The 23,680-nt window shown below is 37.9% G+C and overlaps 1 protein-coding gene across 1 annotated transcript; it reads left to right on the top strand.

Annotated features, from left to right (window-relative positions):
- Nucleotides 1–663: 663 nt before the first annotated feature.
- On the top strand, nucleotides 664–23,286 carry AFM (afamin). The gene is made up of 15 exons (XM_015080012.3): nucleotides 664–823; nucleotides 4,161–4,209; nucleotides 4,744–4,876; nucleotides 5,577–5,788; nucleotides 6,583–6,715; nucleotides 7,317–7,414; nucleotides 8,189–8,318; nucleotides 10,902–11,116; nucleotides 14,574–14,706; nucleotides 17,387–17,484; nucleotides 18,734–18,866; nucleotides 19,645–19,868; nucleotides 20,715–20,847; nucleotides 22,003–22,064; nucleotides 23,130–23,286. Exons 1-14 carry the CDS (start codon nucleotides 736–738, stop codon nucleotides 22,027–22,029), a joined length of 1,806 nt encoding a protein of 601 aa, XP_014935498.2. The 5' UTR covers nucleotides 664–735; the 3' UTR covers nucleotides 22,030–22,064; nucleotides 23,130–23,286.
- The last annotated feature ends 394 nt before the right edge of the window (nucleotides 23,287–23,680 follow it).

The following is a 23,680-nucleotide window of genomic DNA, read 5'->3' as shown; positions in this document are numbered from 1 at the left end:
AACCCCCAAATGTGGGCACTAAATGCCTTTGCTACTTGGTTGCTGGCCCTTTTAGTGGACATAAATAAAAAATAGATTTCCTGTTTATCATATACTTACAAATATTTCCATATTTAAGGGCCATGCTTTCAGTATAGATTCCCAGAATTTGAGTGATTGGCTCAAATAGTATGAATATTTTTAAGACTATTGATCCTTATTATACACTCGTTTTCCAAAAGCCTTGATTATATGAAACTTTTTTTTTACTATATGTTTACCTGAATTAGACATCTTAATTGTTTTTTTCTAATTATGTCAGGAGTATAAAAATATACTTTAAAAAATTTAACTTCCTGTGATTTCCAGTGAAACTTAGCATCTTTCTAGTTGTGCTTCTTCTTTAGTAAATTATTTATTCTAGTCCTTTTTCTTTTAGCATTTGCAATGTTTCAAGACTTTTTTTTTCCTTTGGTTGTCTATTTGATTAGGTATTGTGCATACTTAACCTGTGGACTTTTTTTTCTAACTCAATAGATTTTTCCAGTAAAACACAGAGATAATTTTTCCTAGTTAATAATTAGCAAAAAAATCTGCAGTGTGATCAAATAAAAATCAAACGTGAGGTATATGAGAAATAGGTTAAACAGGTTACTTTTTTACTAATAGTGTCAAAGAATAATATAAAAACTTGATCTTCCTCAGTTACATTACTTTCTTTTGTGAATGTGATTTCTAAAAAAAAAAAAAAAGAAAATGAAACAGTTAAAACTTACAGGTTTTGTTATTTTCTTGTTCTTTTTGACTGAATCCCTAACCCTGTCCACAAAGCCTCAAGATGTAGGTAAGAAATTTAATTGTATCTTAGCTAAGGAATAACTAGTTGGGATAATTTCTTATTTTCTTACCTTGTTTCATTTCCATTTAATTTTTCACCCTCCCCCCCCCCCCCGCCATGAGTTTATATGTACTGGTCAGATATCCTGAACTAACTTTCCCAGATTTTGTATTTTTGTGGCCATATTACCCAATTTTTAGACAGAGATGGTAGTAATCACACTCGGGAAATGGACACCAGCTTTATGGCAGTATAGAAAGTGTTGCTGAAATATGTAATTTGGATTTGAAAATATTAGTATTGCTTGAAAACGTATATCATGTATGATAAGAGTGGAACATCAAGTATGAATTGGGATTTTTCAATAATCTTTGGGTGTCCAACATATCTCCCAACTAGGTGATAAACACCTTTAGGGCATGCAGAACACAGCTTCTTCCAACTAACTGTACAGTTTATAAATATCCTCAAGTCTGTACATACCCATAAACCTGGCCAACACAGTGTCAGTTTGCAGGGAAGGGTGACATACTTTTTCTCCCCAAAGGGGAAACATTTTGAACTTCATTTCTTGAGAAAATGTGTCTTTTTAAATCCCTGGGGCAAGGAGAAAGGACTTTTTTGTAACTTGCACAAGGGTGCCAGAAGCATTGCATTGGCCCTGAAAAATGTGGATTGTGTCTTACTTTCGTCCCCCCTACATACTGTAGGGGGGGACGAGACCAGTCACAGGATTGAAGAATGGTCATTCCTGAGTTCGTCTCCTTTGCTCTTTTTAAAGACTTCTTCAAAAATCCTGTTGATTTCTGTCTCTTCAATATCTTCTTCAATATCTTTTGCATCGACGTTCTCTTTTGCATTTCCATTACTCTTAACAAAATTCATGTCTTGCTAATTTCTCAATAGAACAATTACAAAAGTTTTTAATGGGCTCGTGGGTCTTGCTTTTTCTGTGTTGTATCCATTCATTCTTCCATCCATCTAATTTACAAATAGTTCTTGTCACTTTCTATTTGTCAGGTACCGTGTCTATTTCTAATTCCCTGAACATTATATATACTACTACATGGCTGGTATGTCTTAACATATAGAAATGACATATTAAGCGATACTTCATTGTGGTTTTGATTTGCATTTCCCTGATGATTAGTGATGTTGAACTTCTTTTTGTATGTCTGTTGGCCACTTCTATGTCTTCTTTCCAAAAATGTCTATTCAGATCCTCTTCCCCCTTTTTTTTTACTTGGATTGAGTTTTGTTTGTTTGTTTGTTTGCTTTTTGGTATTGACTTGTTTAAGTTCTTTATATATTTTGAATAGTAACTCCTTACTGAATATAATATTTGCAAATATTTTCTCCCGTTCAGTAAGTTGCTGTTTATCTTATTGATGGTTTGCGTCTCTGTGGGTCTTTGGTGGTTGCATATAAATTAGACAAAAAATAACAAGTGCTGGTGAGGATGTGGAGAAAAATGAACACTTGTGCACTGTTGGTGGGAATATAAAATGGTGCAGCCACTGTGGAAAACAGTATGCGGGTTCCTCAAAAAATTAAAACTAGAAGTGCCATGAACCAGTAATGCCTCTACTGGGTATTTACCCAATGAAAATGACAACACTTATTTGAAGGATATGTACCCCTATGTTTATTGCAGCATTATTTGCAATAGCCAACATATAAAAGCAATCCAAGTGTCCATCAATAAATGAATGTATAAAGAAGATGTGGTATAAATACATACAACAGAATGTTACTCAGCCATAAAAAAAATTAATAAGATCTCGCCGTTTGTGACAGCATGGATGGACCTAGAGGGTATTATGCTTTGTGAAATTAGTCAGACTGAGAAAGACAAATACCATATGATTTCACTTATACGTAGAATCTAAAATAGAAAACGAACAAACAAGCAGAAAACCCAGACCCTAAATACAGAAAACAAACTGGTGGTTGTCAAAGGAAGGTGGGTGAAATAAATAAATGGGATTAAGAAGTGCAAACTTCCAGTTATAAAGTAAATAAATACGTCATGGAGATGACAAGCACAACATAAGGAATACAGTCACTAATATTGCAATAATGTTTTATGGGTGACAGATGGTGACTACATTTATTGTGGTAAACGTTGAGTAGTATATAGAATTGTCTAATCAGTATGCTGTACAACTGAAACGAATACAGCACTGTATGTTAATTATACCTCAATTTAAAAAAAGAATAATCACGTTACTATTCTATATAGACATTTTTAACGGATCTTCATAGCTTCTAATTGAAGCCCAAACTCCTAGGCTTTATATGCAAGACCTCCAAAATATGGATCCAAGTCCTTTCTATCGTAGTTTTTGTTCTTGATGACCCACTCTTTCATGAAAGTAAATTAATTTACTTTCCCCACATATATCTCAAAATCTCTTATCTTTGTAATTTTACTCATCATTTTCTCCACACAGAGAGAAGAGCATCCTCATTTCACTGCTATGTGCATTTTTTCAGACTCAACTCATATGCCACTCTTCCTATAATCCTTTTCTGGTGCATTTCTGGTGCATTTTTTCAGACTCAACTCATATGCCACTCTTCCTATAATCCTTTTCTGGTTTCTCACCCAGGGATCATAAAGCATTCTTGTCATATACTTACCCACATTACTTTAGAATATCATGTACATTCTCAACTGGATTATAGTCATGTTCATAAGTCACGTGCACAGTGAGTACTTAGAAACCTGAGGTCCAGGGGAGATGTCTTAATTATTACTGATTGCCTCATAGTGTCCAGCACAATACCTTGCAAAAGTAAGGACTCTATAAAAATAGGCTATGTGGACAAATATAAGTGTGTTCCTTGGGAGGGAATCGATGATTTTAGATTGGTCCAGAGATGATCTAAATATCTGTGTCTCGCTAGCATTATAAACTATATTAACTACTAGCACACTATGATATCTTTTGTTAGGCCCTGTGGAAGCATTACATCACATATCATTTAACCTTCATATGACTCTTCTAGTCATACATGATAGACACTTAGCATGGACATGGTGCTTGGATTTGGCATTTGTGGCTGAGGAGCCGTCAATGGCAAATCCGAAGGCTGGACCCAGATTTGAAATTATGTCAAGTCAATTCAACTTAATGGATATGTCTGGAGTATGTAGTAAGCTGTGATAAAGATCTCATATTTGGTTCATATGACTTTTCTCCTTGTGAAGTATGCCAAATTATTTTCTACAATGAGTTTTCCCTTTTATACTTTATAAATTTAGATATCATGCAGTTATTTGGTGGGAAAATGTTTAAATACCAGGGTACATAATAACCTAAATATTGTTGCTTTTCAGATGATGTCAGTATTACTCAGAAATTTATAGAGGAGAATGTTGGATATATGTGAGTTTCTCTAAACTATTTTTTTAAATTTTATTTATTTATTTTTGAGAGACACAGAGTGGGGGGTGGGGGGGGGGTGAGGAGGGACAGACAGGGAGACAGAGAATCCCAAGGAGGCTCTGAGTTGTCAGCACAGAACCTGATGTGGGGCTCCGAACTTGCAAGTTTTGAAATCATGACCTGAGCTGAAACCAAGAGTCAAACACTTAACCGACTGAACCACCCAGGTGCCCCTCTCTAAATTCTTTCTGATGATGATGGTGTTTATGATGATCTTATCTGATATATTTTAGAAATGTCAATGCTTCTCAAAAGTAATTCAATGCAATAGAAAGCCATATTTAAAAAGTAAATACAGTATTACTCACAAAATTCAGATGAGGCAATTGAATTGTCAAAAATTATAAAATTTATGGCCCTCAGACATTGATAATGTCCTGAGACTATTCAGCAAGTTAATGTTTCTACAAGTTTTTGTTGGACAGAAGTGGAGATCCTTCGGGTGATCATTGTGTACCCTGTGGACTGTTACAGCACCATCATCATATTTGCTCAATATATTCAGGAGGCCTCCTTCGAAGAAGTGGAGATGTTGGTAAAAACCATGACAGAATATAGAGATAAATGCTTGGCTGACATGACACTCCCAGAGTGTTCCGAATTAGCTGTAAGTAAATTGTCTGTATTTCTTAAACAAATAAGCCTATTTTTCAAACAGAATTTTTGGCTTGAAATATAAAAAGAGAGATGCTCTATGCCCCATTATATTTTTAGTTTGCCTGACTTTGGAATTTAGGATAAGGTGTTCTCCTCGCAGAGATGCAATTCTGCATTATGATGCACTTGGCTATGAGATTGCAGCCATGCCATATGTATGTAGGCAAGGGGGGCAACCAATAGTCTGACAAAGTGCACAAAAGTACGGAGGTACCCTCCTTAGCTGCCTCTTTCAACGTATGCTTTACCATCACACCCCCTTTTTCTTAGCCTCTGCCAAATAGAGTCACCATCTGCATTTCTGGAAGACTATCACTAACAACTACTGCTAATACTTTACCGATACATTCACTCTCCGGCCTTTTCACCTTAAGAGTAAAGGAAAAAAAAAAGCTGTTATATAAGGGAAATGTAGGCAGCAAAGAAGGAGTAAGAGATTAAAGGGCCCCAGGATAAGACAGAGAAAGTTTCCCCAAGTGTGGGATGGCTGTCAAAGGTGTGGGTAAGAATGCTTTGCTAGTAATTTTGGGAAAATTGGACTTTCCTTCGCAAAGGGTGACACTCATTAGTCACTGTATTTATTGTGTCATCTCAGAAAGCTGAAAAACTTTACAATGAATAAAAGATGCCCTTTACTTTTTTTTGTCTAGAATGATGTTTTACTGGAAAATATATGTGCTTTGGAGGGACTTCCACAAAAGCATAATTTTTCACACTGCTGCAGTAAGGTCGACTTGGAAAAAAAACTTTGTTTCTTCCATCATAAGAAAGCTGATGTAGGATTTCTGCCCCCTCTTCCTACCTTGGATCCTGAAGAGAAATGCCAGACTTATAAAAATAACAGAGAATCTTTTCTGAACAAGTAAGTTTATTTTAGTAGAAGAATTATCTAATTGAAGAGCTATTCTCAGGCAAAGTCCAATACCTCTTCCAAAGGAACATAGCTTGTTTCATTGAGGGATGAAACCATTCAACATGTGTTGTGTGTCAGATTCTGTGTCCAGTGTTCACGGTATAAATATGAACAAGATATGCAACCTACTTTCAAGATTCTTTCAGTAATGATATACATTTTTCAGTGTGGCAAGTCCTAGGACAGAGTGTGTGCATGGTGCCAATCTGCTACTGGAGGGAATAATATGGTTTTCTTAAAGGGAAGGTGCAGCTTTTACTGAGGGTAAATATTAAATCAATGGATATCTACCAAAAATGGGTTTTCAATAGTACAGTAATTGCAGAAGCAGAGGACTTTTTTTCCTGGAAAGCTGGTGTGCTCATCAAAACTTAAATTATAAGTTTATTTGAACATAAGTAAATAAAATCCCCAAATCTCAGAGTATACACAAGTAATTGCCCTTTGAATGTGGAAGGAAGAGCCGCTGACCATCTGGAAGCCGCAGGAAGGAAGGAAGGACAGCAGCCTTAGTTCAGTGTTCAGGATGAAAACTAACCATCACTCTGATTTTGAAGTTTGAAACTTAATTGATAAAACTTTTATTGGAGACTAGATAATGTTGCTTTATATTGAAGGCTTACCTTCAGTTTTACAACTTGATATTCGTGTCTTTCCCTATCTTTCCATCCCTCATCTACCTTTTTTTTCATTTTTATTCTGTGTTTTTCCCTTTTCCTTTCCTTCTCTTTTTTCTTTTATAGTTATATATATGAAGTTTCCAGAAGGAACCCCTTTGTTTTTGCCCCTACCCTTCTAACTGTGGCTGCTCGTTTTGAGGAGATGACTAAAACATGTTGTGAAGAACAAGACAAAGCTAACTGCTTTCGAACAAAAGTGAGCATTGCATTTATGTCATTAAAATGGTAAGGGGTGACCCCAAACTGCAGGTCCTCACTTAAAGGTAAATTATAGCAAAGGGTTGTTTATCATTTATCAGTCATTTCCTTGCCACTTCCACTGGTTTTTCAACCCTTTGGCCACTGGCTGCTGATTTAAATTTCTTACTACTTGAGACCTTGAAAGACAATTGCCTATTTCCGGGGTCTTTCTTCTGGCATTGTCTTCCATGTAAATTGGAAGAAAGCCCTAGTGAGTGAATATCTAGGGTAAAGGTGTCATTTTATCATCTATCCTGGGCATGTCCTCTTTTGACTACCTATAAAATTTAATCATCCCAATAGAGGTGGACAAGCTCACAGCACACTGCAACGCTTACCTTCCCATCAAGTGTAATTCAGTCATCAGGAAGACTGGCCTAAATTTTATGTGCCACAAATGCATATTTCTTTTGATATATAAACTTATCAGGATAAAAATCCCATTGATTTTCTGTTTCTGAGCAAATTTTGGAAAATGTAATTGACATGTAGTTAAGAAATAAGAGATTGGTGGGATTTTGCTTTTGCTTCAATAGAATCTTCTCTTTTTCCTTCAGGCAGAACCTGTCATACAATATTTAAAAGCATCATCTTCTTTTCAAAAAAATGTCTGTGGGGCACTTATAAAATTTGGATTGCAAGTCTTAGAATCTATGTGAGTTTTACAATATGTATCTTGTCTTTACTTATATTTTCTCCTCTGTGTCCCATTTTTGTGAAGTTGTTGATGGCTTTTGATTTTTACTCCTTTCCAGGAGTGTTGAGGTGGGTCTCAGTCCACATGGATAGCTCAGAACCAGGACATTAGGTCAGAATGCAAGAAGACCTGGGAGGTGGGACGACCCCAGAGAGAAAGAAGGTTACTTCTGAGATATTCTTTGGTTAGTTGGAAATCTGAATTGGTCTGGGAGTTCCCAATCAGGGTTTTAAAGCCTCCAAGTGCTTTAGATGTGATGCGTCCATCCATCTTTGACTCTAATGACTAGGAGGCAGCCTTATAAGGATAAATTTTATCTCAAGTGCTCATCCTCACTAATTAGTAATGGTGCTGTTGCATATCTTTAGAAAAATTCTGAGATCTCAAATAGATCAGCAGGAAAGTGTTCTGTGACGGGCTATGCCTGCCATGAGCTCGCCACAGGAAGCGGTGGTCTTTACAAAATGTGTTTTGCTATAAAAATATGGAAGGGGGAATATCTTGCAGAACTTTTTATTCCAGTCCTGGTCCGGGACTCGAAATATCAGCCTAGGAGTTTCCAAGTGATCATGCAGGCTGTCCAACATATAAACAGCTATTTGGTAAAGATATCCGTGAAAAAACAAGGGTACTAATTCTTACTGCAGCTATTTATACTGTATCAGCAAAGAATTCTCTCTTATTTTACTTGATGTTCAAGTTGTTTCCGTGGTTCCTCATTTTTTTTTCCAGAAATGTTGCTATACTTAGTCAAAAATTTCCCAAGATTGAATTTAAGGAACTTACCTCCCTTCTAGAAGATGTTTCTTCCAAGTACGATGGATGCTGTGAAGGGGATGCTGTGCAGTGCATCCGTGGCAGGGTAAACATTTTCTAAAACCAAGTAAATAATGATCGTGGGCAGCCATTTTTAAATTCTGAAGTTGTCCTAGGTTTGTTGTGGCTACTTTACCACAACGAAATCAGAATGTTAATAAATTGTTAAATAATAACAAAATAAATAAAACAGAAAATGATATGTCAACAGATAAGGTCAAGTAAAACTTTTTTTTTTTTAATACATGGGATTGATTGTTGTTCGATTACTCAGCAGATTCTATTTATATGGCTAAACATCCTTGACATAAACTTTAGGAATTTAGAATTTGTGAACATTCACTCAAGGCAGACTGAAGTGTTCTTTAATATTGTGACTCTTCTACTCTTAAATACAGAAAACAAACTAAGGGTTGATGTGGGGGGTGGGTGGGGGGAAGAGAGGAAAATGGATGATGGGCTTTGAGGAGGGCACTTGTTGGATGAGCCCTGGGTGTTGTATGTAAGCGATGAACCACGGGAATCTACCCCAAAAAACCAGAGCACACTTTGCACACTGTATGTTAGCCAATTTGACAACAAATTGTATATATTAAAAAAATACTTTTCAAAAAAAATATTGCAACTCTTCTTTTAGAGATATTAGAAATTAAATAGTAAAACTCAGAGAATGGAAATACCATTGTATTTTTAAGAATGGCTTCCTCTGAGTTTCCTCCAGCTATTTAGGAGAAGTATTTTCAAATAAGCGGATATGTTAATTTGAAATAACTATTACACTATTCTTCAAAGTGATTTTCTAAAAGTCTGGATTTTTAGAATATATTTACTGGTAAACATATTGACTTAGTTTAAGTTGTTCAGTAAAAGTTTAAGTGCACATAAAAGTAACACAATTTTATTAAAAATAATCCTGCCTTCTTAGTTGAAATGAGACTTTTTTCTCAGTGACTTTTAATTAGTTTTACTGTTTTAAACTCACAGTGAAACTGTATGTTAATTAATTAACTTGGATTTTAAAATATAAAGATATATACATTTTATTTCAAGCAAGGACAACAGATGTCCCAAAGAATTATTTTGTTCTTAATCAGGCTCCAATTAAAAGCAATCTCACTCACTACTTAGTTTTGTATTGTTTGTTTATGGAAGTATGGGTTTTATAATATTAAATATTATATACTAAATTAGAGTATAATTTAAGAGTTTTCTGTGAAGTATGAAGCTGAAATGAAGAGATCATATTATGTCCTTAATATCCCTTTTTAAAATGCCTTCATGGAGAAATAAGAGGAATTAAACTGCAGTTTATTCAAGACAGAAGTGAATTCCAGACATTAAGAGATGTGCTGTCCAGAACTGTGATGGCTTTCAGTGAGATGTGTAGATATTTGCAAAGATTGGCTTCCTGGTTCTGTATGGTTTGTTGGAGACATGGTACCAACAACCCCCATTCCATATTTCAATTCAACCCAGAGCTTCATCCCATTCCTCATCCTCAATGTTTGCCAGAAGAAGATCCTGGGCAGAAGGAACAGCTTGAGTAAAGTCAGAGAGACCTGGAATGGCCTGGCATTTCATGGAACTCAGAATAGTACATGTGAAGCTGGAACAGAGAGGAGGAAGAATGTGCAGGCTCACACTGGAGAGTCTGGAGAAGGGATTAGGGACCAGATCAGTTTTAAAAAACTATCCAACTTGGCAGAGCCTGGGTGGCTCAACTCTTGATTTTGGCTTAGGTCATGATCCCAGGGTCTTGGGATTGAGCCCCATACCTGGCTCTGTGCAAAGCATGGAACCTCCTTAAGATTCTGTCTCTCTTTCTTTTCTTCTGCCTCTCTTCCCTGCTTATGCACTCTCTTTCTCTCAAATTAAAAAATAAAAAGTGATTATCCAACTAATGTGTAAATAAGAAAACTTCACCTTCTCTCTTATTCTCACAATTTCATGTAGGGGTCATAATCGGGATAAAGAGGAGAGACAGTAAGGTTTTCTGTTTTGTACACTATTTGATCATTTGAACAGTTTCCAATTAGTAATAACCATAGGAAAATGATAACAATGAGTAGAAAGCTTCTTATGTTTGAGAAGTCTTTATCTGGTAGTTGCTACAGTAGTTCATTTACTTGCCATTTTTTCATTCGCCTTTTAAATATTTATTGAGTTTCTACTTTATGTTGGCAATATAGTTTCAGGCCACGAGGGAAGAAAGACATCTAGTATTATAGATATTATAGTCGCATGTCTTTGGTGGCCTTCATTGAAACACAGGTGAAATCTTATGGGAAAGAAACAACATTTAGAATTTAAAATGCCAATATATCACACGAATAAGAGTAAAGTATTTTAAAGATTAATATTTAACAATAAAATGTAAATGTATAACGGAGTCTATTTTCATAATTATCATTTAAAATCTTGAGAAATAAAACTTGCATTCATATGAAAGCTTCATGTGCGCTAAATGAATACAAAATTTAAGTAAATATTATTATCAAATTATCTGATGGAACAACTCCAGATGTCATGCTCATGGTTGGTTTTGCATGCAACCATTTCATTGTGAAGGAAAATCCGGCCCTGAAGAAATTAGTAAAATAAATTAATTTTTCACTCTTATTTTGTACAGAGCAAAGTTATGAGCCATATTTGCTTAAAACAAGATTCCATCTCCAGCAAAATCAAAGAGTGCTGTGAAAAGAAAATACCAGAGCGTGGCGAGTGCATAATTTCCTCAAATAAAGATGACAGACCAAAGGACTTATCTCTAAGAGAAGCAAAATTTACTGAAAGCGAAAATGTGTGTGAAGAACGAGATGCTAATCAAACGAGCTTCATGGCTGAGTAACATAAGTCTATACTGAAATTTATAAGGCAAACAGAAACTTATGATTTGACCTATTTCAGCTAATTTGGGTGGGAGGAATGAGAACCATTGAAATCATTGGGCATCACATAATTTTTAAAAATCCTGGCTACAGATTACAGTATTTTCACATGACTTTAAAAAGATGCAACTGTGTTATTACAGGGATGGCTAACATTTATTGAGTGCTTGATACGTGCCAGACAATGGGCTGACTACTTTATGTAGAGTATCTATTTTAATTCTCATAGCAGTCATGTAAAACCAATACGATTACCCCCATTTTTTTCAGACAAGTAAACTGAGGTACAGAGCAGTGAAATAACTTATTGAAGATTCATAGCTAAAAGCTGGCAGAGTAAGGATTTGACCTGAGGAGATCTGGTTTTAGAAGTTCCAGGCTGAACTGCCATGCTATACCTTTCCATAGCCGTCAAAGGGAAACTAGTGGACGTGGAACCAAAGGGACTAGATTTGAGTACTGTTGAATCACTAGAACAAGTTAACTTCTTTGTGTTTTACAACATCATATATAAAATTCATGTAAGGATATTCATTCATTCATTCTAAGTTTATTGGTAATGAAATATAATTCAGGGACTATAGTAGGTTAGACAGGACTTTTATCCTCGGTAAGCTTTCATCAATAGGGGATGTGATGGGGGAAGAGACAGACTTATAAATAAATGAGTGCAAGACATGCTTTTATTTTCAGTAGCACCATGTAATATGTAATGTGGGCACAGAGGAGGAAGTGGTCGATTGTACCTAAGAAACCTGGGAAGGCTCAGTAGGGAGGAGGTACTTAAAGAAAATTTGGTAATCTAGACAGAAGGGGTAGATCATGGATAAAAGTCTAAAACCACTTGGTGCATTTGTGGCTTTGTGTAGGGTATTTGTGGTGAGAGTCGAGGGTAGCGAGAAGTATACGGGGTCAGATCACACAGGCATGTTAAGTAACAAGATGCCACTAAAGGGCTTTCACTGAAGAATAAGGAAGGACAAAATCACTTTTGTTTTTTAGAAACTTCATCTGGAATGAATCCCAGTTTGGGGCTTAGGTGGTTGGGTAAGTAGTTTTCAGATTCAATGAGATGGGAAGTATGGGTTGAAGGTTCTGTGGGAAAGAGAATATGTTTGGATCTGACTGCACTGACTTTGAGCTATCTGTAGAGTAAGTAATTAGGAAGGTCACAAGACAATTTTTTTTAGCATAGTTGACACACAACTTCTCATTAATTTCAAATGTACAGCATAGTGATTTGACAAGTTTATACGTTATGCTAGCTTCATCACCAAGTGCAGTTATCATCTGACCCCATATGTCACTGTTACAAGACCAGTGACTATATTCCCTATGCTGAGTCTTTTATTCCCATGATTTATTTATCCCATAACTGGAACTCTGCATCTCCCACTTCCCTTTACTTATCTTGCCCATCACCCCCCCCCCCAGCAGCCATCAGTTTGTTCTGTGTATTTATAGGTCTGATTCTGCTGTTTTTGTTTATTCACTTGTTTTTAGTTTTGCTTTATTTTTTTTTCCACTCATATATATTTGTCTTTTGCAGTCTCACTACTTTAGCATAATACCTTCCAGGCCCATCCATATTATCTCAAATATCATGAGACAATTTTATATATGAACCCAGAGCTCTGGAAGATACAGATTATGGAAAACTTATCAAATTTTAAGTGCTTCTCATCTACTAACCAATTTAATTTTCAGAACAACCCTTTATGGTTAGAACACTTTTACCATCCTCATCTTACAGGTAAGGAGACTGAAGCACAGAAGTGAAGTAACTTGCTCCCAAGTCACACAGATATTACGGGGTGGAGCCAGGACTCAAAGGCGAGCCGTCTGGCTCCAGACTCCTTTTCTTATAAGCACTGTGCTCTATTGCTTCTCATGAGTGTATTAACTCAAATTAAACTTAACAAAATGATAGAGGTAGTTTCACTTGTCCTGACACATGTGCTCACCAAGTGGAAGCAAGTTTTGCATCATCATCATCATCATCATCATCATCCAACATAGTGTTTGAGGAGAAATCACAGAGCAACAGTGAGCACGCTGAGCCAGAAACAGAGTTGTAAGGAGTAGTCTTTCTGGATGTAAACATTTGGCACAAGACCTCAATGGATCTGCCTCAAGGGTAGGCTTCTAGGAGTTTTTGTTTGCAGCATTTTGGTTGGGTGTTTTTTTAGGTGTGGTTTTATTCCTGGAGAAGGGTCCTGGCTTACATCAGATATTAAAAGGAAGGAGTCCTCGATTCTCTGAAGGTTAAACACTGTTGCTTTAGGGTCTGGGAATATATTCCACAAATAAGGTTGAGAAGGTGGATGGAGAAGCAGGAGAGACGATGTCAGAAAGACCAAGATTAATCAAGGAAATCAAAAGCTGCGAAACAGAAAGAGATATAAGGAGTTGCCTGGAATTGAGAAACTTTTGTGAGATGTTGCTCTCACAAAGCATAGAAAGCCATTTTAACTTACTCTGAATGAACAGATAAGATTTTTTTTATGACGAAGATTGTAAATAGCACAGGTGAGGTGCTTAGAGAAGGTACCCCTCTCCTGCAGAGAGTCAACTTGGTTTGGAAAAAGAATGAAGTAGGCATCCTATGAAACATAGGTTCAAATGTTGCACTTCCATTAATAGCAAGGTACTTACCCCATCTGAGACTTTTCCTCAGTTATAAAATAGTACTTATCTTGAGGACTTAGTGAAGTTAAACGAGAAAAGTGTTTCCAGCAGCTAGGAAGCGTTTCTTTATCTCTTATGCCCAGAGCTTGAGCCAGTGCTAGCACCTACTAAGGGCTTAATAAGTGTTAGCCTCTTTCCTCTCGCTTTCCCATTTCTCCCCAAATCACACTGCCTATCCCCTCGGAGCCTCTCATTGGGGTCACGGAAACCATTGCCAACGACTTAGCGCTAGAGGGGTGTTTACTCCCATATTTGACAAGTGACAGGATGAAGTAATGGGCAAAGCTGTTTCCCAGTCTCTCACCGAGGTGGCCCTGGAGTGGGGAGCAAGCCATATTTCCACCATCTCAAGTTGGAGGTCTGAATGTATTTTCCAACAGAATTCTACCCCACATGTATTTTCTAAAGTATTGGTGGCATGATACACTATTTCTGATGTTTTATGGATTAAATCATTTTATAATTAACTCTGAATAACTCTAATCCTTCTATTCTCTCAAGTGAAAACAGTTAGTGGAGAACATGCTACAGAAGAGAATTTTGCAAAATAGATCTCCCGTAGTCAAAATACCCTCTTAAATCACTGCCTGAGCAAACCTGAGGAAGAAGTTAGCATCTGAGAGCAGACTCAGTATTACAAGATCTGACTAGCTTAAAAGATGGCAGGATTTGGTATTTTGTTTTTTCTCTAAGTTCTAATGTTCAAATTATTTTACACATCACAGGTTTCTCTATGAATACTCAAGGAGACATCCGGAACTGTCTACACCAGAGCTTTTAAGAATCGCTAACGTGTACGAGGATCTTCTGAAAGAGTGTTGTCACACAGAAAACCCTCCAGACTGTTACCGCCACGCGGTAGGTTCTACTGTTCTGGGCTCACAGAACTAAACAAAACAAAGCCAAACAACAAACACTTCAAAACTGAATCAAAGTTTTACTCTAGTTTAGGGGGTAGAAATGTGCTTGACCAATCTGAGTCTACTTTAATTTTTTTTTTTATGTTTATTTTTTTTTGAGAGACAGAAACAGAGCACAAGCAGGGGGATGGGCAGAGAGAGGGAGACACAGAATCCAAAGCAGGCTCCAGGCTCTGAGCTGTCAGCAGAGAGCCTGTCGCAGGACTTGAACTCATGAACTGTGAGATTATGAGCTGAGTCGAAGTCAGACACTTAACCGACTGAGCCACCCAGGCACCCCATCTGAGTCTACTTTAAACTCAGTGAAGGACGATCATTGGGAAGATTGACATCATGTTAGGTTTCTGCACAACGCTTTGAACTACTAATTCTGGGTATTAATGCAAAAAAGATCTTCCCATTAAATATTTTACACTTATATCTTTATTTATGTATTCTGCATTTTATTAAGCCATATTGGATTTTTTTATGATTGTAAAAGTAATAAATGATTATTGACGATTATTAGGAAAATCCCCAAAGTTACAAAGACAAAATATAAAAACTGTGATACTGTCACTGAGAAATATCTATAATTAGCATTTTCTTTCATCTTTTCTATGCAAACATGCATATATGTGTGTGCACGTTTAAAAATAAGATTGGAGGGGCGCCTGGGTGGCTCAGTCGGTTAAGCGTCCGACTCCCGCTCAGGTCATGATCTCGCGGTCTGTGGGTTCGAACCCCGCGTTGGGCTCTGTGCTGACCACTCAGAGCCTGGAGCCTGTTTCGGATTCTGTGTCTCCCCCTCTCTCTGCCCCTCCCCTGTTCACGCTGTCTCTTTCTGTCTCAAAAATAAACAAACGCTAAAAAAAAAAAAAAAAAAAATTAAAAAAAAAAAGATTGGAATAGTACTTTCTTAAGAAATGTTTGCATCTAGGGCGCCTGGGTAGCTCAGTCATTTGAGCGTCCAACTTCAGCTCAGGTCATGATCTTGGGGTTCATGAGTTCAAGCCCCACATGGGGCTCCCTGTTGTCAGCCTGTCAGAACAGAGCCTACTTCGGATCCTCTGTCCTGCTCTCTCTGTCCCTCCCCCACTTGCGCTCTCCCCAAAAAATAAATACATTTTTTAAAAAAGAAAAATATTTGTGTCTATTTTTTAGTCACTATCACAGCAAATTTGTTAGGTCATTAAAAGGACTTCAAAATATACTTTATTTTAAATGATGGAATTTCATCATAGTAATTTATTCAACTGACCTCCTACCGTGTAGTGGATGTTTTAAACATTTGACTAGGTTTTAAATTTTGTAAGTGCCCCTGAAGTGAGTATCTCATTTCATTCATCTTTATTAATATTTATGACTCTTGTCCTAAGTTAGATTATCGGAAGGGAAATTATTAGGTCAAAATATATAGACTTAAAAAAAACACATTTGATCCAAACGGTCAAGTTACTTTCTAGAAAGTTTTATCAGCATACAGTCCTACAACAGTGCTTGACAATACTCACTTCACCCCCTCCCCGCCAATCTCCCAAACCCTCATTGTCACCATCACTGCACATGGAAATTAACTTTGCTAGATTTAAAAAAAATAGTGACTGTGTTTTAAGCATTTATTTGATTTTTAAATGAAATTAGGTCTTTCCCATCTGATTTTAGCTATTGCAGTTATAAATTTCTTGTGAACAAGTTATTCGTGCCCATTATCCATTTTCCTGTTGAAATTAGTGTGTTTTAGTATCAATTCATAGTCATCCCTTATGTATTACAGAAATTAATTATTTGACATTTTGAATTCGTTTCTCATTCATTTGATACGTGCTGCTTTTTTGCCTTATTTAAAAAATTGCTTCCACCTGCCATAAAAGCCACCTTACACCCATTCATATTTGAGCCATGAAACAAGAAGGCTTGACTTCCAGTCTAGCTTTGTCCCTAACGAGAAAGTCTGTTCCTGACCTTCGAATGAATGAATCATAGTGCTAGAAAATTCTGGGGTTTTTTTCATATGGAGGCACAATTTGTCCCACAGCATCCATCCACTGGTGTGTAGTTTTCTGTCTGGCCACTCAGTAGATATCCAATTTTATGCTGCACGAGATAGAGTTTGTCAAATATTGAAGACAATTGTTGGAGTTTTAAAGTTCCAATTCTAAATGATGGAAAGGAGGGTATAAAATAAAGATAAATGTGATGTAAAATGTTCTGTAGCCACACTCAGTAGCTGGGTCATTCTAAGGCAAGTCATTTGACTTCATAAGAGGCTAATTTCCTTTATGTAAAAATGAGAGCTTGCTCTGGCCAGTTGAAAGTGATAATCAGTTACGCTCATTGTCAACATAAGATTTGAATTATACTTTGTAAACTGGGAAGCTCTAAAAACTGTACATGATGACGAAAAATTTGCAGATTTCAAATTTTAGCGTAAACCATATCTGTGTTTATAGCTGAGAAGATTTCAGTACTGACACACATGGATTAAAAAAAAACTACTCTCAATTTAGTGAGCAATGAGTGGTAATGATAGTTTGAAAATACTATGCAAATAAAAAAAGCTATTTGTCAAGTTGACACGAAGCTTGTGTTTACATTTTAGATAAAATGTTCCTGAATATGATTGTTCTTATTTTTAGGAACACAGATTCAACGAGACAACTGAGAAAAGCCTCAAGATAGTACAACGAGAATGTGAACGTTCCCAGAATTTGGGGAAAGAGGACTTGAAATACTAGTAAGTTGCTTGCTTACAAGTAGGTTGGCACTTGTGACCAGGATAAAATAAAGAGTGCCACAAAGTTTCAAAAATTCAACTCAGTCTTTCAGTTATAGCAAGTTCATAAACTGGGAAAGAATAAAAACACAAAAGTCAAGAATGCATATTGAGCTGTCATAGTAAGCCTTTACCAGGAATGACGCTAGAAGTTAAAGAAATACAGGATTCTATGGGGCGCCTGGGTGGCTCAGTCCATCAAGTGTCCAACTTTGGCTCAGGTCATGATCTCGCAGTTCGCGGGTGTAAGTCCAGGGTTGGGCTCTGTGCTGACAGCTCAGAGCCTAGAGCCTGCTTGGGATTCTGTGTCTCCCTCTCTCTCTCTCTCTGTCTCCCCTGCTCACACTCTGTTTCTCTCTCTCTCTCTCTCAAAAATAAATAAATATTACAAAAATTTTTTTAAAAAAATACAGGATTTTAGAAAATTGATCCTATAGTACTTTAGTTTTTGCTTGGTCTTGCTTTTCTCAATCCCAAAATAGAATCTCTGGATTCTGACCTATTTGGGAGGGCAGGAGAGACAGTGAACTTCAGATTGTTACAATTTCCCAGGCAAAGATGGTTTGCCCAGAATTTGAGCCCGCCTTACCAAGTTTACGGAAATAATTCTGGTTTCGCTTAACATTTTAATATTTATTTTTTTAGTGTCCTTGTTAGTATTTGTGAGCAATACACAGTTTATTCTGGATTTTCTGAATTAATTACCAGACGAATATAGTGTGCATTTAAACCAAGCATCTTCAAATCAAAACAGTTTAGAAAATACGATTTCACTGTCGCTTCAGTGAAGAGAAGTCAAACTCAGCCCATTAAAGATATTAGTTTCCTTCATCTCTGATTACCCTTTCCAACATATATCTATTAAATTCTCCCTTTAAAATGTTTACTAATCATGCAGATTTCAAGCAGTATTTTACACACTAGCCAAAGTATTTGCTTTCAGGGAGCTCCTATACCCACAGGTAAGACAGGATGGGCAAATCTGAGACTTTCTGAGAATACCATGAAATTATAAGGAAGCCAAAAATGCAGAGTGTGGGAAAAGAGGGAGTAAAGAGACAGTTATCTATCATTTTATGGGAGAGCTGTGGTTCACATTGCCCTTACATTGGTTGTCCCTAGACTTGAAGAGTTAGGGTTTCAAGTAGCTAGACAAGGGAAAACGGGTATTCGGTTTTGTTTAGAACCAATTAGACAACTGTTCTTTCAGCTACCTTATCAAACTCACAAAGATAGCCCCCCAGCTCTCCACTGAAGAACTGACCTTTCTTGGCAAGGAAATGGTGACAGCTTTGACCACCTGCTGCACACTGAGTGAAGAGTTTGCCTGCGTTGATAATTTGGTAAGCGTGGCACGTGTACCTAATTATTCCTAAAAAAAAAAAAACAAAAGGAAGAAAAGAAATCTGCTGCACTAATTGATTTATAACCATTAGGCTGTTATCTACCTTTCTTCATTGTTTCAACATTGTTAAGCAAGGAATGTCAAAGTTCTTTGGGGAGGCTCACTGCATCACAATCCTAAGAAGCAAGAGAATGTTTTAAATATTTTCTTGGGGTTCTCCAAATCATCTCTCTTACTTCTTCTTATTACTAATTTCTTATGTGTAATTTGTTAGGGCAAAAGGCAGGAATAATGACATTGCTTCAGAACAATATAAGAAGCTTTATAATTTTAAGTAAAGTTACAAATTCAGTCTTGCCCCACAGTGTCGGTAAGAGACTTGATGCTTCCTGCCCAATCACAACTTGGGTGTATCTCTTTAGGGTTGGGATGGAGACTACTCTGGGAAACATCCGAGGAAGAGAATAAATCTAAGGGCCACAGTGTTTGGCTGTCATTTTCAGTTGGCTGTTTTGCAGCTCTTTGTTCACAATTACAGATTTGTATATATGCTAACAAGAAATTAACCTATAAGCATTTGAATTACAATGGCTTGAAACTTTATCATAATGCAAGCTTCTACTTTGCTTCGCATGTAGTGTTATGTTTATAAGTGCATGGGTTTTTCTGAGTACAGTTAATCATCACCTTAGGACAATCTAACGATTTATCTAACCGTATTTCAAAACTATTCAAGTTTTAAAGTTATATTTGAATTCCATCATTCGTTGGCACAGATGGATTTAGTTCTTGGAGAGTTATGTGGAATAAATGAAAATCGGAACATCAACCCCGATGTGGACCACTGTTGCAAAACCAACTTTGCCTTCAGAAGGTCCTGCTTTGAAGGCTTGGAAGCTGATAAAGCATATGTGCCTCCATCTACCTTTCAAGGTTTATTTACCTTTCACACAGACTTATGTCAGGCTCATAAGGAGGAGCTCCAGAGAAAGAAAGACAGGTATAAGCATTCTCTTCCATTCCTCTTTTCTTCAGCCTGAAGGCACATAATGTATTAATGGGAAGGTGTACTATTAATGCATATGTGATTTTGGTGTTATAATCCTATCCCTTGCCTCAAATTGTCCAATCTCTCCCATTCAGAAAAACACTGGAGCATATTTATTGCCATTGCTTATAAGTCAAAACCTAGCTAATGTTTTCTTTTGCTAGACTTGGAGTGTCTAATACACTACGATTTGCAAAGGTGAGTTAGGGCAGCCAGCATAAAAGCTCATGGGCAAGTTCATAATGAACTGGACTTTCTTGAGGGAACGGCATAGATGTTTGCCTCAAGAATCTTGCTTAATGTTTGAAAAAAGGAGAGGCCCAAAAGGGACAAGAGTGTTAGTTTTGTTTTCTCGCACAGTGTTATAAATGCTAAAGAATAAGGTTTTTTCAGGGAGGGGGAAGGAATTAGGTAGTGTCTCTATCAAGTTGAGTGGAAACAACATTCAGCTACTGAGAAAGAGGGAATAAAGGTTGTTTTGAGAATGGATTTTCTAGAAAGATCAAAAGTAATCACGTAATCTACAATTCTGTGCATAATGAAGACCTAATATATGTTTACATTTGATATCATTTTGTTTATAATTACATAACCTTCCAAAGAATGTTACCATGAAATCCATCCCATAAGTTGAGCGGGAAAGTTTCAGAAAATCCCTTCAAAGTGGAATATCTTAACTTCTTATATTCATCCAAATCAAGACCCCCAAGACATGTGATACTGTGACAAGCATTTAGGAGAAGGAGAGCTTAAGAAAGAAATCTTTAATGAATTCTATTTGACATCTTTGGGTCACAGGTTTCTTGTCAATGTAGTGAAGCTAAAGCCTGAGCTTCCAGATGCAGAGCTGCGGTCATTGCTTACAGATTTCACTAATGTGGTGGTCAAGTGTTGCCAAGCAGAGGGGCCTGAAGCTTGCTTTAATGAAGAGGTAGTCCTATTTCTTTTTCATTGAAATTCAGCTGGTATTCATGGTCAAATAAAATAAAATGGAACTCCCAATGGGACCTTGCTTCCTCTGTCTCTGAGGCCTGAGGGCACAGTTCCCACAAGGCTAACATGCAGATGTCTCTGTGGAAGGACTTTGGCACTGTCTCCTTGGTGACAACATGGTGTAAGAAAAGATGTCAGGAGAACCTGGGTTCTAATTCCAGTAGTCCTGGTCATGTAACTTAAACCAAACCGTAGTTCATCAACTATAAATGAGGATGGTAATAATTATCCTTGAATTTATACCATTGGCCCTTACTCTTCTGTTTTCCATCAGGCATCAGCTAAACAAGACAGATAGCCAAACTGACTTGCAAAGGAAATCATCATCAGCTCTGAAGGGAGGGGAGCAGTAAGGGTATTAGTATGTGAATTCTCTCAGGGGGTGGCTGTCTCACCTTCCTGGGACCCCTTATCCCAGGAACCCCTCCACTGGCAATACATGTGTGTGAAGTGAGGAGCTGGGGGGTGAATGTAGTGAGGGGGAAGAGAGTAGAAGTGCTCCTTGCTCGTCCTCCCTCTAGTGACTGGAGTCTCTCACCAACTTGCTGTGTTCCAGGATTCTCAGGTACCTGTGAATACCAGCCCCAATGGATGGCTGCTTAGAAGTGTCTCTTCACAGATTTCCAACTTCCTTTCTCACTATTTCTTTCCCGGCAATTCCCACTTCACCCTAGACTCACAATTCACGCGCGCACACACAACTGGCACCACTTGTGCCCTTCCTGCATCCTCACAGACACGGACTCACACGCAGCTTTCGACAGCCCTCTACTTTGTCCAAATGGGTGCTTAGTCTGTGGGAATGTTGTGTGTGTGCGTGGTGCAAATCGTTAGCTTAAAAAATAGGTTTAACGTAATCAGAGGTTCTTAACAGCTGGCATTTACTTGAGTGAGTGTGTACATTGAGGCCATAGAAAGGGAGGGATGAATTCACTGGCAGTTCATAAAAGGCACTTGAAGAAATGGTGTTCATTGTCTCCCTGTATAGCTTTCGTTTTTCTTCTCAAAATTCAAGGGGACATGCTTCTCCAAATTTAAATAATAATGTCTTAAATTTTTCTATGTGTTTTTGTTTCTTTTTCCCACCTCTCAGGGCCCCAAAGTGGCAGCCAAATGCTAGGCTGCTTGAGAAATACAAAGTAAAACCCGCCGAAGGTAATACCTGCTTATTTCAGTCAAATGCCAAATGTATTTGTAGCCGGTTTGGTCCACCGGGGCTTCTCCCTTCTCATGCTTCAGTGTCTATTTCTGGTTCGTCGCATGTGCCTTGGACCTCAAACCCCACCTTCATCCTCTAATGTCTCTCTGGGTGTGTTTGTGGTGGCACCTTCTCTCACTGTTCAAGCTTTCTGAGTAGCCTTTCTTCTTTCTCTTCCGCCTTTTTCCCACCACAATCTGCTGTCTGGACCAGAACAGAGAGGCGATTGAAACTCTGAATATTGACAAGAGGAGGGGTTAGGATGGGCAGACAGGGCTGAGAGAGAGAGAGAGAGAGAGAGAGAGAAGGTGGGGGACGGGCAGAGAGATAGGCAGAGAGAGAGAGGATCCCAAGCAGGCTCCACACTGTCAGTGCAGGGCCTGACATGGGGCTCAAACTCACAAACCGTGAGATCATGACCTGAGCTGAAATCAAGAGTCTGAGACTTACCTGACTGAGCCACCCAGACGCCCCCTCAGTAAACCCGTTCTATGAGTCTTACTGCAACAGCATGTACATAAATGCAAAGCGATATATTTGTGATTTCACAAAGATATGTAAAGGATGCCCTCTCCTCCGCAGTTTATGTAAGACTCATACACAAACTTCAGGAACAAAATGATGTTCAAGTGTCGGGGAAGAGAGACCTGGACAGAAAGTAGGTTTGGATTTACAAGAAGCACAACATAGTTACCACGCACAGTTTATTTATTTATTTATTTATTTAAAAAAATTGTTAATGTGTGTTTATTTTTGCGAGACAGAGAGTCAGAGCACAAGCGGGGTAGGGGCACAGAGAGAGGGAGACACAGAAAACGAAGCAGGCCCCAGGCTCTGAGCTGTCAGCACAGAGCCCGACGCGGGGCTCGAACTCACAGACTGCGAGATCATGACCTGAGTTGAAGGTGGATGCTTAACTGCCTGAGCCACCTGGGTGCTCTACTGCGCACAGCACTTCCCATCGCCCAAGTTACACTATTTCACATTCTTGTGCCGCATAAGATGCTATTTTTTCTTCCCAGGTTGTGGGGAAAAGAGGAACACCGACTTGACCTGCTTCCTATCTGCCCTGTGGTGGATTTTACTTTCTGAGAAGAACACAATGAAACGATTCTTCTGTAACCTTTACCTGAAATCCTGTTATTGTAGCAAGCAATAAACAACAAAATCATCAAGTTATTTCTCAAAGACTGATGTCATGTGTCAACTTGATAACAAAATTAAACAATCAAGATTCACTCATTCCATCAGAATCTTTGGCTCAATGGTACACAGCTCCAAGGGACATGGGGCTCCAAGACAGCAATGGTGTGGACAGAATCCTCACAGATGCTGATCTTGCTGCTACTGGGAGAGAAATGGGGAGCTGAGGGCAGGAAGCATTGCTGTTGCTGTCGCCCATACTACCAGCTGGCACTGAATGTTTTCAGTGTAGCCAACATTGTCCTGAGTACTTTTCATGCATTATCTCATTTAATCCTAACAATTCTATGCAGGAGATATCATTTGAATTCCCACTGTACAAATAGGCAACTTGAGTCTCGGGGGGATAAACGAATCTGTTCAATGTCAT

The sequence above is a fragment of the Acinonyx jubatus genome, chromosome B1 (assembly GCF_027475565.1).
Source record: "Acinonyx jubatus isolate Ajub_Pintada_27869175 chromosome B1, VMU_Ajub_asm_v1.0, whole genome shotgun sequence".
Classification (NCBI taxonomy): Eukaryota; Metazoa; Chordata; class Mammalia; order Carnivora; family Felidae; genus Acinonyx; species Acinonyx jubatus.
This window is presented reverse-complemented; position numbering and strand designations above follow the sequence as displayed.